We start from the raw sequence: 14,497 nt of genomic DNA, 5'->3' as shown, positions 1-14,497 counted from the left end.
CTCTCTCTCCCTCCCACTCTATCTGAACAAAAAATGGAAAAATGTCCTCGAGTGAGGATTAAAAAAAAAAAAAATCATATAAAGGACTTCAGTAGACATTTCTCTAAAGAAGAGACACAAATGACCAATAAACATGAAAAGATGCTTAACATCACTAATCACTAGGGAAATGCAAATCAAAACCACAATGAAAGACCACCTCACACCCACTAAGATGACCACTATTAAAAAGAAGAGAAAATAGCCCTGGCCATTTTGGCTAAGTAGTTAGAGCATCAACCTGCGGACCAATGAGTCGCGGGTTCGATTCCAGTCAAGGGCACATACTTCGGTTGCAGTTCATCCCCCGCCCTGGTTGCCCTCGTGTGGGAGGCAGCCACTCGATGTGTCCCTTTTACTTCGATGTTTCCGTCTCTCTCTCCCTCCCTCCCACTGTATCCAAACAAAAATGGAAAAATATCCTCGGGTGAGGATAAAAAAAAGAAAAGGAAAAAACAAAAAGAGAAAATAACAAGTGTTGGTGAGGACGTGGAGAAATTGGAACACTTGAGCACTGTTGGTGGGAATGTAAAATGGTACAGCTGCTGTGGAAATTGGAATGGCAATTCATCAAAAAATTAAAAATAGAATTACTAAATGACCTAATAATTCCACTTCTAAGTATATACCCAAAAGAATAAAATGCAGGCAGGGTCTTGAGGAGATATATATTTTTTAGTATTTTTTTATTGTTCAATTGCTGTTGATATACAATATTATATTAGTTTCAGGTATACAACACAATGATTAGACATTTATATACCCCACAAAGTGATCACCCTGATAAATCTCATAACCATCTGACACACATAGTTATTATAATATTATTGACTATATTCTCTATGCTGCAATGAGGAAATAGTTGTACTCCCATGTTCACAACAGCATTATTCACAACAGCTAAAACATAAACCAATCCATGTGTCCAGCAACAGATGAATGGATAAGCAAAATGTAGGATAGTAGTCCCCCTTATCCAAGGGGGAAATGTTCCAAGACCCCAGTGAATGCCTGAAACCGTGTATCATACTGAGCCTTATGTATACCATGTTTTTTCCTATACATACTTTGTGGCTTCTCTTTGGCATATCCAGATTGCCAGAATCACTACTCTTGCACTTTTGAGCCATTATCAAGTAAAATAAGGGTTACATGAACACAAGCACTGGGACAGTCGACCCCATAACCAAGATGGCTACTAAGTGACTAAAGGGCAGGGAGCATCTACAGTGCAAACACGCTGGACACAGGATGATTCACGTCCCAGGTGGGACAGGGTAACATTCCATCATGTTACGCAGAACAGTGAGCAATTTAACACTTATGAATTGTTTATTTCTAGAATTTTCTATTTAATATTTTCAGACTGTGGGTAACAGAAACCACACTGTGGATAAGGTGGAGACCACTATATGGGGTAGGCAAAAGTAGGTTTACAGTTATGAGTATGCAAAAGAGCTTATTCTTGTATTATTACTTATTATTATATTATTTTCCATATGAACAACTGTAAACCTACTTTTGTCCACCTCTGCATGTACATACAATGGAATAGTATTCAGCCTTAAAAAGGAAGGAAATTCTGACACAAGCTACATGGATAAACCTTGAAGTCATTATGCTAACTGAAACAGGGCAGTTCCAAAAAGACAAATATTATATGATTCTACTTTTGGTATTAGAGAAGTCAAAATCATAAAGACAGAAAGTAGAATGGTGGTTGCCAGGGGTGGAAATGTGGAGTTAATTGTTTAATGGATATACAGTTTTAGTTTTGCCAAGATAAAGAGTTAGGAAGCCCAACCAATGTGGCTCAGTGGATTGAGCATCGTCCCATGGACTGAGAGGTCCTGGTTTGATTACCAGTCAGAGCACATAACTGGATTTTGGACTCAATCCCCAGTAGGGGTTGGGCAGGAGGCAGCCAACTGATGTTTCTCTCTCACATGATGTTTCCATTTCTCTCTCCCTTCCTCTCTCTCTAAAAAAATCAATAAAAAACGTATTTAAAAAAAAAGTTATGGAGATGGATGATGGCAATGATTGTACAATATGAATGTACTTAATATCACTAAACTATATATGTAATAGTGGTAAATTTTATATGTATATTTTACCACAGTAAAAAAATTTGAGGGAGCCCTGGCTGGTTTGGTCAGCGGTTGGAGGCGTCAGCCTACAGACCAGAGAGACCTGGGTTCAGTTCCCACTAGAGGCATGTACCAAAAAAAAAAAAAAAAATTGGGGGGAGAAATTGAGAAGCATCGAGGCTTGACATCTCTTTTACTGCTTCAAAATACATATTTAAACTCTCAGTGTAATTCTCCAGACCAGTTTTATTAAGTCATACCTTTTAATACTGAAATACAGATTTCTCTAGCCTTCTCTCCTGAGTATGTAGCTCACTTTAGACATAAACCCTCTGAGGAAGTTGATGTTTCTTTCATAGCTATTTGTTTGTAATGGCATACATTTTGCTCCTACCTTTATTTTTATTTTTTATTTTATTTTATTTATTTATTTATTATTTATTATTTTTTGGTACATGCCCTTAGCCACCAGGGCCTAGTGGGAACTGAACCTGGAACTCTCTGGTCCGCAGGCTGACTCTCCAACTGCTGAGCCAAACCGGCCAGGGCGCTCCTACCTTTTATAATGGAGAGTTTCAAATATAGACAAAGGAAGAGATAAAGAAAGAATAAAACCACTTATAGCTATCACCCAACTTAAACAATTAATCAACTCATAGACACTTGTATCTATAATTCTACGCACTTTACTCTTCTTCCCCCAGTGGACTATTTTGAAGCCAATTTCAGACATCATAAAATCTTAACCAGAAATATTTCAGTATGTTATCTTTGTACACATATTGAAAGATATGACCAGTGTCCTGCATAAGTTCCTGTACTGGTGGGTCAGATTTCTGATACAAGTATTCCTCCAGTAAGCCATATATTAGACACAAGAATTATAATACAATCATTCTATTGTAGTGCCTTATAAGTTAAACCATTAAGAAGGGCTCTCAAACAAGAAAATCAAGAAGAAAATGGCTTACTTTAAATTGTAATAGGATCACTGATTAGGTGTGGTCTTAGAGCAGTGGTTCTCAACCTTCCTGATGCCGCGACCATTGAAAACAGTTCCTCATGTTGTGGTGACCCCCAACCATAAAATTATTTTTGTTGCTACTTCATAACTGTAATTTTGCTACTGTTATGGATCACCATTGGAAATATGTGTTTTCCAATGGTCTTAGGCAACCCCTGTGAAAGGGTCATTCGACCCCCAAAGGGGTCATGACCCACAGGCTGAGAACTGCCGTCTTAGAGGCTTCTTAGGAAAGAGATAAAGAAAAGTCACACACTCACTCTCTCCACCTGTTAGAGGTCATTGACTTTCACATAATACAAGTTATTTGGTGTGTGGTAACAACACAGTAATAGTATATAAATATTATTATACATAAAGTAATGCATGTACCTTCAAGTTTTATAAAACAAATGCAATACAACTAGTTTTTCATTTTTTAAAAACAAGCAGGAAATTTTTATGCAATTGTCCTTACCTTTTGTTGGACTGAGATTCTGATCGATAAATCCTCTTAATTCTGCATTTGTGGAACTCAAACCAACCTGAGCAAAATAATTTTAAAAGTTAAGAAGATATAAAGTATTATATGATCACTTAATAAGCTATTTTATACCTTCCATCAGAGGTCCATATCAAATATTAATATAGCCACATAAAAATGAATTAATTATGCCCTGGCCAGTTTAGCTCAGCGGTTAGAGTGTCGGCCTGCGGTCCAGAGAGACCTGGGTTCAGTTCCCGCTAAGGGCACATACCTCGGTCACAGTTTGTCCCCGGCCCTGATTGGATCATTCAGGAGGCAGCCACTCGATGTGTCCCTTTCACATCGATGTTTCTCTCTCTCTCTCTCTTCCTCTCTCTCCCTCCTACTCTATCTGAACAAAAAATAGCAAAATGTCCTCGGGTGAGGATAAAAAATTTTAAAAAATTACCCCCCCAAAAAATAATAATAATAACACCACAATGCAAAGGTGCTTAGGTTTCTACTCTGGCTCATCAAGCCTACTATGTGTGTGACTGTGGTCAAGTCACACAAGCTCTCTATACTTGTCTCCTTATCTGCAGATTGGAGGGTGCTAGAAGTACTTACCAACGCAGGTGGTTAGAAAGATTAAGATATTTCATGTAAAGCATATTGCACAGTGCTTGGCACAAAGTGCTCAATCCATGTTAACTCATTACTAGTGCGATACTTGAGGGACTACCTATAGCATGTGTGTCTATAAATTCACCTTCAGACTATCTATTTCATTTAATGTGCTGTCCACTGGACTACTTGGAATCAGAACTGAATAACTGAATATGGTAGTATTATCAACCACGCCTCTACAATTTATTACAGAGTCAGGAGGGGGAAAACTCCATTTTGGAAAATTTGACACAAAGCAAGCATTCAATAAACAGTTCTACTACTACTGTTATATGATTGTTTTAATCTTTGTAGATTTGTAATCATGAAACATCAGTGCTAATTAGGTACCTCAAATATCCTTTCAATGTACTATCACAATGAAAGGATTTCAAAGCACACACAGCGTTACAACTTTGGATCTCTGCACTTGTCTTACGTTGTTCAACCACCCACTGCTTTAACATTATACACTCTAAATAAGCACTCATTTGATACTTTACAATTTCATAATATAAGGGCCAGTTATTTCCTTATTTGGTAATTCAAATGCTCTACTAATAGCTGTGAGGTTTTTTGTCAAGAGATATGTTATCAGAAATATTTCTACATATTATTCATATCATAGAAAAGTAATTCTGATGCAAACCTATTTCTAGCATCTAATATTAAATTTTTATGACACCAGCTGAGTGAAGTCATCTAAAACACAGCTTTTTAATTCTATGTAGATAATGGTGTAGATACTTAATTCTGTCTAGCTTCTTACAAGTATTCTGTTCATAGCAAAGTAAAACATTTGCAACAAAATTTGCAAATTACCACTACATGGATCTCCAGAGTTGCTCACAAGTGCTAATGTTAAATGTTCAATTTGTAAATGCCAAGAGTTTACTGTGGCACCACTAACATGCCTCAACTTTTAAACTCTTCTGCTATAAAAAGAAGAGAAAGACAAAACTTCTGTTGGTGGTCTACTGTAAAAAAAGAAGGCCAAGACAACCTTGGATATATTCCATGCTTAATACAATGTGACTGTTTAGTACATGTGTTACAATAACTTCAAAAGCATCAGTTTTTCCTTTTGTTATTATATAAAGATAACGGCAAAAACCTCAACTAAAACCACACATTCACAGTCGAGCGTTCACAGTTATTGGGTTACTGTTAGGTTTAAACACCTGCTCTTCATGTCCAACTTCTGCAGAGTGAAGCAGGGAATGAATTCAGAAACTTTTTAAGCAGCTGTACACCTGCACCGTAACAATCAACAAGTTTTATTCTAAGAAGATAAAGGTCGATTGTGAGTTGATACTGTCTGCTAATTTTGGTTTCACAGATGGAGGGAAGGTGTTTATATTTAGAGTTTATATAAATACTACCAAAGTGTATTTACTAAAACTTCAAAAATATAATAATTTCTACTTCCATAAAGACTTTACAGTTTAAAGACTCAAAGAAAAAGTAGATTGTTTGAGAATAGAAATGAATGCTAGGAAAAACATTTACAATATTAGCTATTCTTTCCTTATTTTATTTAAGAAGGGTCTTTCTATAATGTTTCACAGGGTAAAAGAAAAAAGTGAATTCAGTTTACGTAAAAATTTTCATCTAATTTAGATCCTGAGAAAATTTTCTAGGTGGCTATTCAAACACTGTGTTGCAAACTATAAGCAGTCATAACAATCTGTTGAATAAAATATATCCACGCCCAATTTTTAAGGATCAACCCATATTCCCCAATAACAGCATTATAATTTCACTCATATTTAACGTTTCAGATCAACATAACAAAAAGAAAAAAAATTCAGAGCTCTTCCATTCACAAGCTAGGTGATCTGTAGCTGCAAAATCGGATAATTCACATGTATACAAAAAACTCAGAGAGATCCTAGACGAAATTAAAAATTATGTGAACATGTTTGTTAAAAGCAGAGCAATGTTCACCCTGGCCAATTTGGCTCAGTGGTTAGCTTGTCGATCCTCGGACCAAAGAGATGCTGGTTTGATTCTGGTCAAGGGTGCATACCTCAGTTGCAGTTTGTCCCTGACCCTGGTCAGGGTTGTGTGGGAGGCAGCCAATCAACGTGTCTCTCTCACATCAATGCCCCCCCCCCACCTGAAGTTAAATGAAAAAATATTCTCGGGTGAGGATTTAGAAAAAAAAGCAAAGCAATGTTCAAGTATGGATTGTTACTCAAATAGCAATGGCTTTTTTTTTCTTGCTTGATTTTAGAGAGAGAGGAAGGGAGAGGGAGAGACAGCTAGAAACATAGATGAGACAACATCGATTGGCCATCTTCTGCGTGCCCCCCACTGGGGATTTGGCTCACAACCTGGGCATGTGCCCTGACCGGGAATCAAACCAGTGACCTCCTGGTGCATGGGTTGATGCTCAACCACTGAGCCACACTGGCTGGGCAGCAGTGGCTTTTAACACTTCAACACTGACTAGGCAATTTATAAAAGAGAAATGTCAATGACCTATAAACATACAGATTATCAGTTTTGCTTAATTAGCAATGTATTGAGAGAAATGTAGTAAGTCACATGCCATTTTTAATGATTAGACTGGCAAAGATTAAAAAGAAAATAAATGAAAATGGCACTCTGATATACCACTGGTGAACATATATATTAGTATAATCTTTCTGAAGTGCATTTGAGCATTATGAGTCAAAAAACCCCCAGAAAACACACACCCTCTGAACCAGTAATTTCATGAGACTTTGCCTCCTGGAAATAATCCAACAAATAAGTAAACACATTTTTTATTAATTCTTAAAGAAAAAAATGGAAATAATGTAATAGTCAATATTAGAAAACTGGTGTAATGTCCATATAATAGATTTAAAAAAAAAAAAACACATTTAAAATTATGTTGCATGCCCTGGCCAGTTTGGCTTAGCAGTTAGAGCGTCGGTCCTCAGACCAATGAGTTGCAGGTTCGATTCCGGTCAAGGGCACATATCTCGGTTGCAGTTCAGTCTGCGGCCCTGGTTAGGGTCATGCGGAAGGCAACCAGTTGATGTGTCTCTTTCACATCCATGCTCCTCTCTCTCGTTCTCTCTCTCTCCCCCTCTTCCCTCCCATTCTATCTAAAGATAAATAGAAAAATAACCTCGGGTGAGGGTTAAAAAAGAATAATAAATAAATAAATAAATAATAACTAACTAAATAAATAAAATGGTGTTGCAGCTCTGGCCAGCGTGGCTCAGTTGGTTGGGTGTTGTCCCACACACCAAAAAGTCATTGGTTTGACTTCTAGTCAGGGCACACGTCTGGGCTGTGGGCTTGATCCCCCAGTGGCGGCCATGCAGGAGGCAGCCTATCAATTGGGTGTTTCTCTATCTCCCTCTCCCTTCCTCTCTCTGTAAAATCAATAAAAACATTTAAAAAATAAAATACAATGATGTTACAGAGTTATCAAGACAAGAAAAGATATTCATCATAGAGATTAAGTTAAATAGTACTTTACAAAAGAGTATGACCTCATTTTTATTAAAAAATATGTAACATACAGATGAGGTATTACAGAATTGTACTCCTGAAACCTATAAAATTATATTAACCAATGCCACCCCAATAAATTCAATAAAAAGGAAAAAAATGTTTTTGTATGAATTACATGTTGATATTATAATATTTTGAAAATATTGGGTTAAATAAAATATATTACACCCTTAGCTGATTTGGCTCAGCAGTTAGAGCATCGACTCATAGACCAACGGGTCTCAGGTTCAATTCCCAGTCAAGGGCATGTACCAGGGGTTGCAAGTTTGATCTCAGTCCCATTGGGTTGTGTAGGAGATAACCAATTGATATGTTATCACATGGATGTTTCTTTTTCTTTCTCCCTTCCTCCCTCCCTCCCTCCTACCCACTTCCTCTAAAAATCAATGAAAAATATTCTCAGGTGAGGATTAAAAACAACAAATATAGCCCTGGCCAGTTTGGCTCAGCGGTTAGAGCGTCGGCCTGTGGTCCGGAGAGACCCGGGTTCGGTTTCCGCCAAGGGCATGTACTTCGGTTGCAGTTTTTCCCTGGCCCTGGTTGGTCGTGCGGGTGGCAGCCACTCGATGTGTCCCTTCACGCTGATGTTTCTCTCTCTCCCTTCCTCTCTCTCCCTCCCACTCTATCTGTACAAAAAATGGAAAAATATCCTTGGGTGAGGATAAAAAAACAAAACAAAAACAAATATATATATGTATGTATATACATATATATCATATATACCTTTGCTCATAATCTCTAGGCTAATTTCTTTCCTTTATATGTATTTTCTAATTTTTCTGGAAAGTGTATTATGGCTTACATACTTTTTAAAAGATTCTTGACAAGGCAAAAAAATACACCTCATATTAACTTTCAAATTCTTTATTATATACTGAGTGAGCTTAACTTAGACACACCTGCATTTTTGGGTCTAGAAGAGCATCACTGGATACTACATAATACTGGATAACAATTTTATCCCAGATACAATGAATATAATGCCATCTCGGCATAGCTTCCCTTTGTAAAGTGATCCATCCCACAATCCATGTAGCCCTTGCAGGACTGTTCATCTCAGAGTCTCAGTAGTGCCAGGACGGCAGCAGGACCCTGACCCAGAGCTGGCCATTTACAGTACCCACTTCCTTCTTCACACTGGCTTGTCTAAGCATGTAGACCAAGCAAGGTCAACCAAAGCTTCTGCATGGAATTTGAAACATAAATGTTGAAAAAGAAAATCTCCCTCTCTTCCTCTGAGATAACCATTCTTTTTTTTTTATCCTCACCCAAGGACATTTTTCCATTTTTTGTTGTTGTTGTTGTTCAGATAGAGTGGGGAGGGAGAGAGAGAGAGAAACATCGACATGAAAGGGATACATCGAGTGGTTGCCACCCACAGGACCCAACCAGGGTTGGGGACAAACTGCAACCAAGGCATACGCCCCCAGCAGGAACCAAACCCGGGTCTCTCTGGATCGCAGACCTATGCTCTACCGTTTGGCCAGGGCTTTTTTTTTTTTTAAACAATTTTTATTCTTTCTTTCTTTCTTTCTTTCATTCTTTATTTTGGGGTACATGCCCCTAGCTGGAACCGAACCTGGGACTCTCTGGTCCACAGGCCGACGCTCCAACCGCTGAGCCAAACCGGTCAGGGCTACCATTCTAAGGCTTATGCAGGCTATTATGCCACCATGTAGAGCCAAGAGATGGAAAAAGAAAAACAGAGCCCTGACACCATCATTTGATCCTCTGAATCCAGATGAGTTTGAAGCCAGAGTGCTCCAGACTTTTCAGTTATGTGAACCAATAAGTTACACTTTTGGCCATAAACTACTTTGAATAGACTTTCTATTGCTTGCAACCGTAAGAGACCAAATATGGCATGGATAAGGCAAAGTAACTCTTCATAAAAAACTGTTCTCATAAAAGTAATGCAAAATGGGAAACCAAAAATAAAGATGTAAATAACTAAATATATGTTTAAGAATGCCTCCACATACTGGGCAATCCCTTCCATATCAAAGAGTCACTTTTCAGTGACATGTGACACAACTGGTCACTCCCTCCTTCTCGAAAGACTTTCTTCACTGGGTGTCCGGAACATCAGGATAACAGTGCCTCCTTTTTTTCTGGCCATTCCTTGAGTCTCCTTGGTCCTCATGTATTCTCTACCCATGCATGTACTATATAATCTCATTCAGTCCCTCTGCTTTAAAATAATTTAATATGAAATGACTCCAAAATTTCTATATCTAGCCCCCAAGTTTTCCCTTAAGCTCCAGAGTCACTTATCGAACTAGCTAGCCTATATGTCTACCGGGATGATTTTAGGACTCTCAACTTTAATATATTCAAAACAATTTTTGAGTTTGCCACAAAGTCCTACACTACCCCCGTATCCTAGTCAGTAAGTCCTGATGGCTGTCCCTTTAAATACATCCTAGACCCAGCCACTTTCCCCCATCTCCAACATATCATCACCCCAGCCCAAATCACATTCTGTAGTCCAAACTTCCACCCACTCTCTCTTCAATCTGTTCATTCAGTAGCCAGAACAAACTTTTAAAAAAATGTTGTCAGGCCCTGGCTGGTTTGGCTCAGCTGTGGAGCATCGGCCTGTGGACCGAAGAGTCTCAGGGTCAATTCCAGTCAAGGGCACCTACCTGGGTTGGAGGTTCGATCCTCGGCCCCGGTCAGGGTTGTACAGGAGGCAACCAATTGATGTGTCTCTCACATCGATGTTTCTCTTTCTCTCTCTGTGTGTGTCTCTCCCTCTCTACCTCCCTCTCTTCCTTTCCCTCTAAAAATCAATGAAAAAATATTCTTGGGTGAGAATTAATAACAACAAAAAGTTAAGTCAGGCCATGCAACTATCGTCTAAAGTTCCAATAGCCCCTCACTGACACTGAAAATACAAACCCCTCACCCCAGTCTTCCAGGCTCCACATGTTCAGGCTCCCACCACTCTCCTTGCTTCTCTTCCATCTCCTCCATCTATACTCTGGTCATCTTGCTGTTCCCTGAACAACCACACTTTCACCTGCCTCTACCTGGAACATTCTTTCTCCAGATACACACATGGCTGGCTCCTTCCCGATGGAGACTCGATGGCACTGCTCTGTCTAAATGTCATGTCCTCTTAAAGAGGACTCTTCTGAACACCTAGTTGAAAGAGCACTCCGTCGTCCCTATCACTCTCTCCTTGTACCCTGTCTTTCTTCATAACGTTTATCATTAGCTGACACTATATATTTATTTAGTGCTTTTTCTCACTACAAGACCCAAGAAGGCAGAAGCCCAGAGCAGTGCTGCACACACATATTAGCTGGAGAACGGTGGGGACGGGGGGGAGGAGAGTGACCGCTCACGGCACTGGCAACCAGTATAATCCTTGTAGAAAGTATCTTCACAGACCTCATTAAAAGCCTCAAAAATGTTCTTATCTACTGCAGAATGGCTAGTAAACTTGACTGGATATCTGTGGACAGTCTATTTCCATGTTTTCCCACAGGCTTCAGCCCAGTCTGAGGCTTGATCTCTCCATGTCCCCAAATGCAGGGATTCAGAAGAGGGTCAGCTCATTACTATCTCTCTCCCTGCAGGTTGCCACAAGGAGGAGAAACGTGTTACTCATTGTATGATTTCTTCCAAATATATAGACAAAATAATGGGAGTGTAATTATCGGCTCAAATGCTTTATGTTACTTTCAGGAAACAACTTTTAATATAGCAAACTGGACATATGGCTAGGAAGACTGTATTTGATTCAAGGTACATTTTAAGCTAAAATATACTTTTGCTATTTTAAATGTTAACCATCTTGTTGCTCAGGATAATTTTAACATCTCCTCTTTTTTTTCTAAAAGAGAGAAAATCAAGGTAACATTCTATAAGAAAATTCCCAGTACACAGACTAAAATTTTGCTTCTCCTGTCCCCAAATGGCACTTTAATAAATATATACAAGAATCTTAGATTAAAGCAAATTACTCCTGATAATTTATCCTAACAAAGTTAACTAAATGTTAATAAAGCAAAATCTCTATCTACTTATAGCTACTAATGCATGCTAAAAGCAAGGTTAATAATAGCAAAACAGAGATAAGTAATAAGGGTTTATTTTTTTAATGCTGTTCTTTAGATGTATAATGGTAGTGTTTAGAACTATTTGTCTGGCTCACAAGGAGAGCATTTTGCTTGATATAATGCTTGTTCCTCCTGGTCACAACTAACCAGACCATTAGTGGGCCTCAGACTGGAGCACTGCCAGGGGTCCTTCCCCAGGAGTCTGGAGCCGACATGGGCAGACACAATCTGTCAGGCTGCCTCCGTCCCTCCCTTTCACACTCCTCTCCCTCTGAACAGACTGGTTCTGTCACAGGTCCACTGAGATGCTGACTGGAGAACTGAGGAAGATGATATGCAGAGAGACAGAGTAATGAAGCAGATGTACAGAGACGAGCACAGAAGACAAATGAAAACCAAATACTGCTTCAATTCTTGGTAGATTTTAAGCTCCTTGACCCAGATGGTTCTGAGGGCCCATTAAATTCTTACTTAAATTCCTTGAGACATCTCTGTATCTTTATAATAAATTCCCCTTTTGTTTAAGGTAGTCTATGCTGATTTCTATAACCTGCAATCAAAGATTCCAACATAATAATCTAGGAACTGTAAGTAATTATAATAAGTTATTTCTCTGGATGCTTTAATATTTGTTTTTTAGCATAAACCTTCACCATAACTGGAAACAAATCCATTGATACAGGGTGACAATAAAAATGTAACTTCAAAGAAAGTAGATTCAAATATGATCATTTCAAACAAGCCCGGCTAGTGTGGCTCAGTGGACTGAGTGTCGTCCCATGGACTGAGAGGTCCCGGTTCGCTTTCCCATCAGGGCACCTAGCCAGGTTGTGGGCTTGGTCCCTGTGGGCGTGCAGGGGACAGCTGATTGATGTTTCTCCCTCACATTGGTATTTCTATCTCTCTCTCCCTTCCTCTCTCTCTAAAAAATCAATGAAAATATATTTTAAAGAAAATTGCATAACTTCTCCAAAACCTCTAAGGTCTAGTGTCACCTCAAGAATCATGTCACAGAGGATAGCAGGCTTCTTCTGAACAACACATGAGCATATACATTTCCCTGAGTAAATCCAAAGAAAACAATAAGGGCAAGAAACTCTCCAGCGACTAAAACAAATTCATTACAGTACCCAACAAAGGAGCAGGTGGAAAACTTTCTGCAGACAGTAATTTTGTAGCTGTTGTGAAGGAGCAATTTCGCAGCAATTTATAAGAATGCTACAATGCCCATTAGGGTACTGTATTCAACAGCACTCAAGTCTTCTATCTCATTCTTTGCATAAACAAAAACAATTATAAATTAATGCCAGTAAATTATATTTGATTAACCCAAGTGGTGAAAAAAAAAAAAAATACCTGTAGGAAAAAGTACAACTCACTTTAGAAATACTTACATTAAAAAATTTACAAATACTTACATTTTTTGCCGTCATGTCAAATTGTATTCGATTTAAAATTCTGTAAAGCCATTAAAAACAAAAATAAAAAAACTTTGTCTTCAATAATTCTTTAAAAAAATCCTGTTAAAGAAGGAAAAAAGAGGAAATAGTAATGTAATAATAATAATTGACAACACGTCATCTTTACTATGTGACATACATTGTTCTTTAAGTGAATTATTTAAATTAATCCTCACAACAAAATTAAGATATGTACCATTTTAATACTCATTCTCCAGATAAAAATTTGGGTTTAATAGGTTAAATATTTTGACAAAATTAACTCAGCTATCAAGATAGGGCCTGGGCTTTTGAAATATTGCTTTAGACCACCCTTTTAAAGAAATATCAGGGCTTCTTAGAGAAATAGGCAATTTCAGAGCTGGGGTAGGAAATGTACAAGACAAACCTAGAACATTTTATTGTACCTAAAGTAAAGAAGGGCTCAAAAAATGATGAAGTCAAAAAGGAGAAACAAGAAATTACAAAACAACAAATTAATAAAAAAAATAATTTAAAAAAAGATGGAATCACTATCAAAATTATACAGAAGCCAACTTAAAGGGCCTACAACCGGACAATAAACACCAAAGTACATATTGATAATAACAATGATAGACTATTAACCCATTGAATAAAATAATATTCCAGAAGTCCACAGAGATATGAACAAATAACGAGGAAGAAGGCAAAGCTCTTCCTTACGATTCCAACTAATAAATACAGGGTAGGGGGCAAAAACATGTCTATAGTTGTTCATATGAAAAAATACAATAATTAATCAATTAATAATAAAAGAAAAAACTGTTTCATGTCCTCAAAACTGTAAACCTACTTTTGCCCCACCCTGTATAAAGGAATGATGCAATTAGAAAAACCCCAATTTGTAGTTTTCTGTAAAGGATTACGCAAGAATCATTGATGGGTACTAAAACTACTGGATGAGAATTGGTGAGAAAAATTATATTTACATACCCTTGAAATATCTCCCCATAAAATACATATTAATTCCAATTTTACAGTGAAGAGACTTGATACACACCATTTTAACCGAAGTTATTAAAGCTACCAAATGACCACCAACAATGAAACAATTCAATATCTACATCTCCTCGAATGCATGAGACAGATATAAAATCATTTCTGAAGTTTTCCACTCAAAATGCATAATCTAAATCTAATTATAAGAAAATATAGAAAAATTTAAATTGAGG

The 14,497-nt window shown here is 37.8% G+C and overlaps 1 protein-coding gene across 4 annotated transcripts in view; it reads right to left on the bottom strand.

The window, feature by feature from the left end:
* The window catches only part of TFDP2 (transcription factor Dp-2), a 143,293-nt gene that overhangs the window by 128,492 nt on the left and 304 nt on the right, over positions 1-14,497 (bottom strand). For all 4 annotated transcript variants that reach the window (XM_036267602.1, XM_036267598.1, XM_036267596.1 and 1 more), the window contains exons 2-3: positions 13,263-13,364; positions 3,611-3,677 (exon numbers count right to left, since the gene is read on the bottom strand). In XM_036267602.1, the coding sequence (XP_036123495.1) occupies positions 3,611-3,677; positions 13,263-13,277 (82 nt within the window). In that variant the 5' untranslated portion in view covers positions 13,278-13,364. The remainder of the gene's footprint in view (positions 1-3,610; positions 3,678-13,262; positions 13,365-14,497) is intronic.

The sequence above is a fragment of the Molossus molossus genome, unplaced genomic scaffold, assembly GCF_014108415.1.
Source record: "Molossus molossus isolate mMolMol1 unplaced genomic scaffold, mMolMol1.p scaffold_m16_p_18, whole genome shotgun sequence".
NCBI classification, from domain to species: Eukaryota; Metazoa; Chordata; class Mammalia; order Chiroptera; family Molossidae; genus Molossus; species Molossus molossus.
The sequence above is the reverse complement of the archived record's forward strand: the minus strand, read 5'-3'. Positions and strand labels throughout refer to the sequence as shown.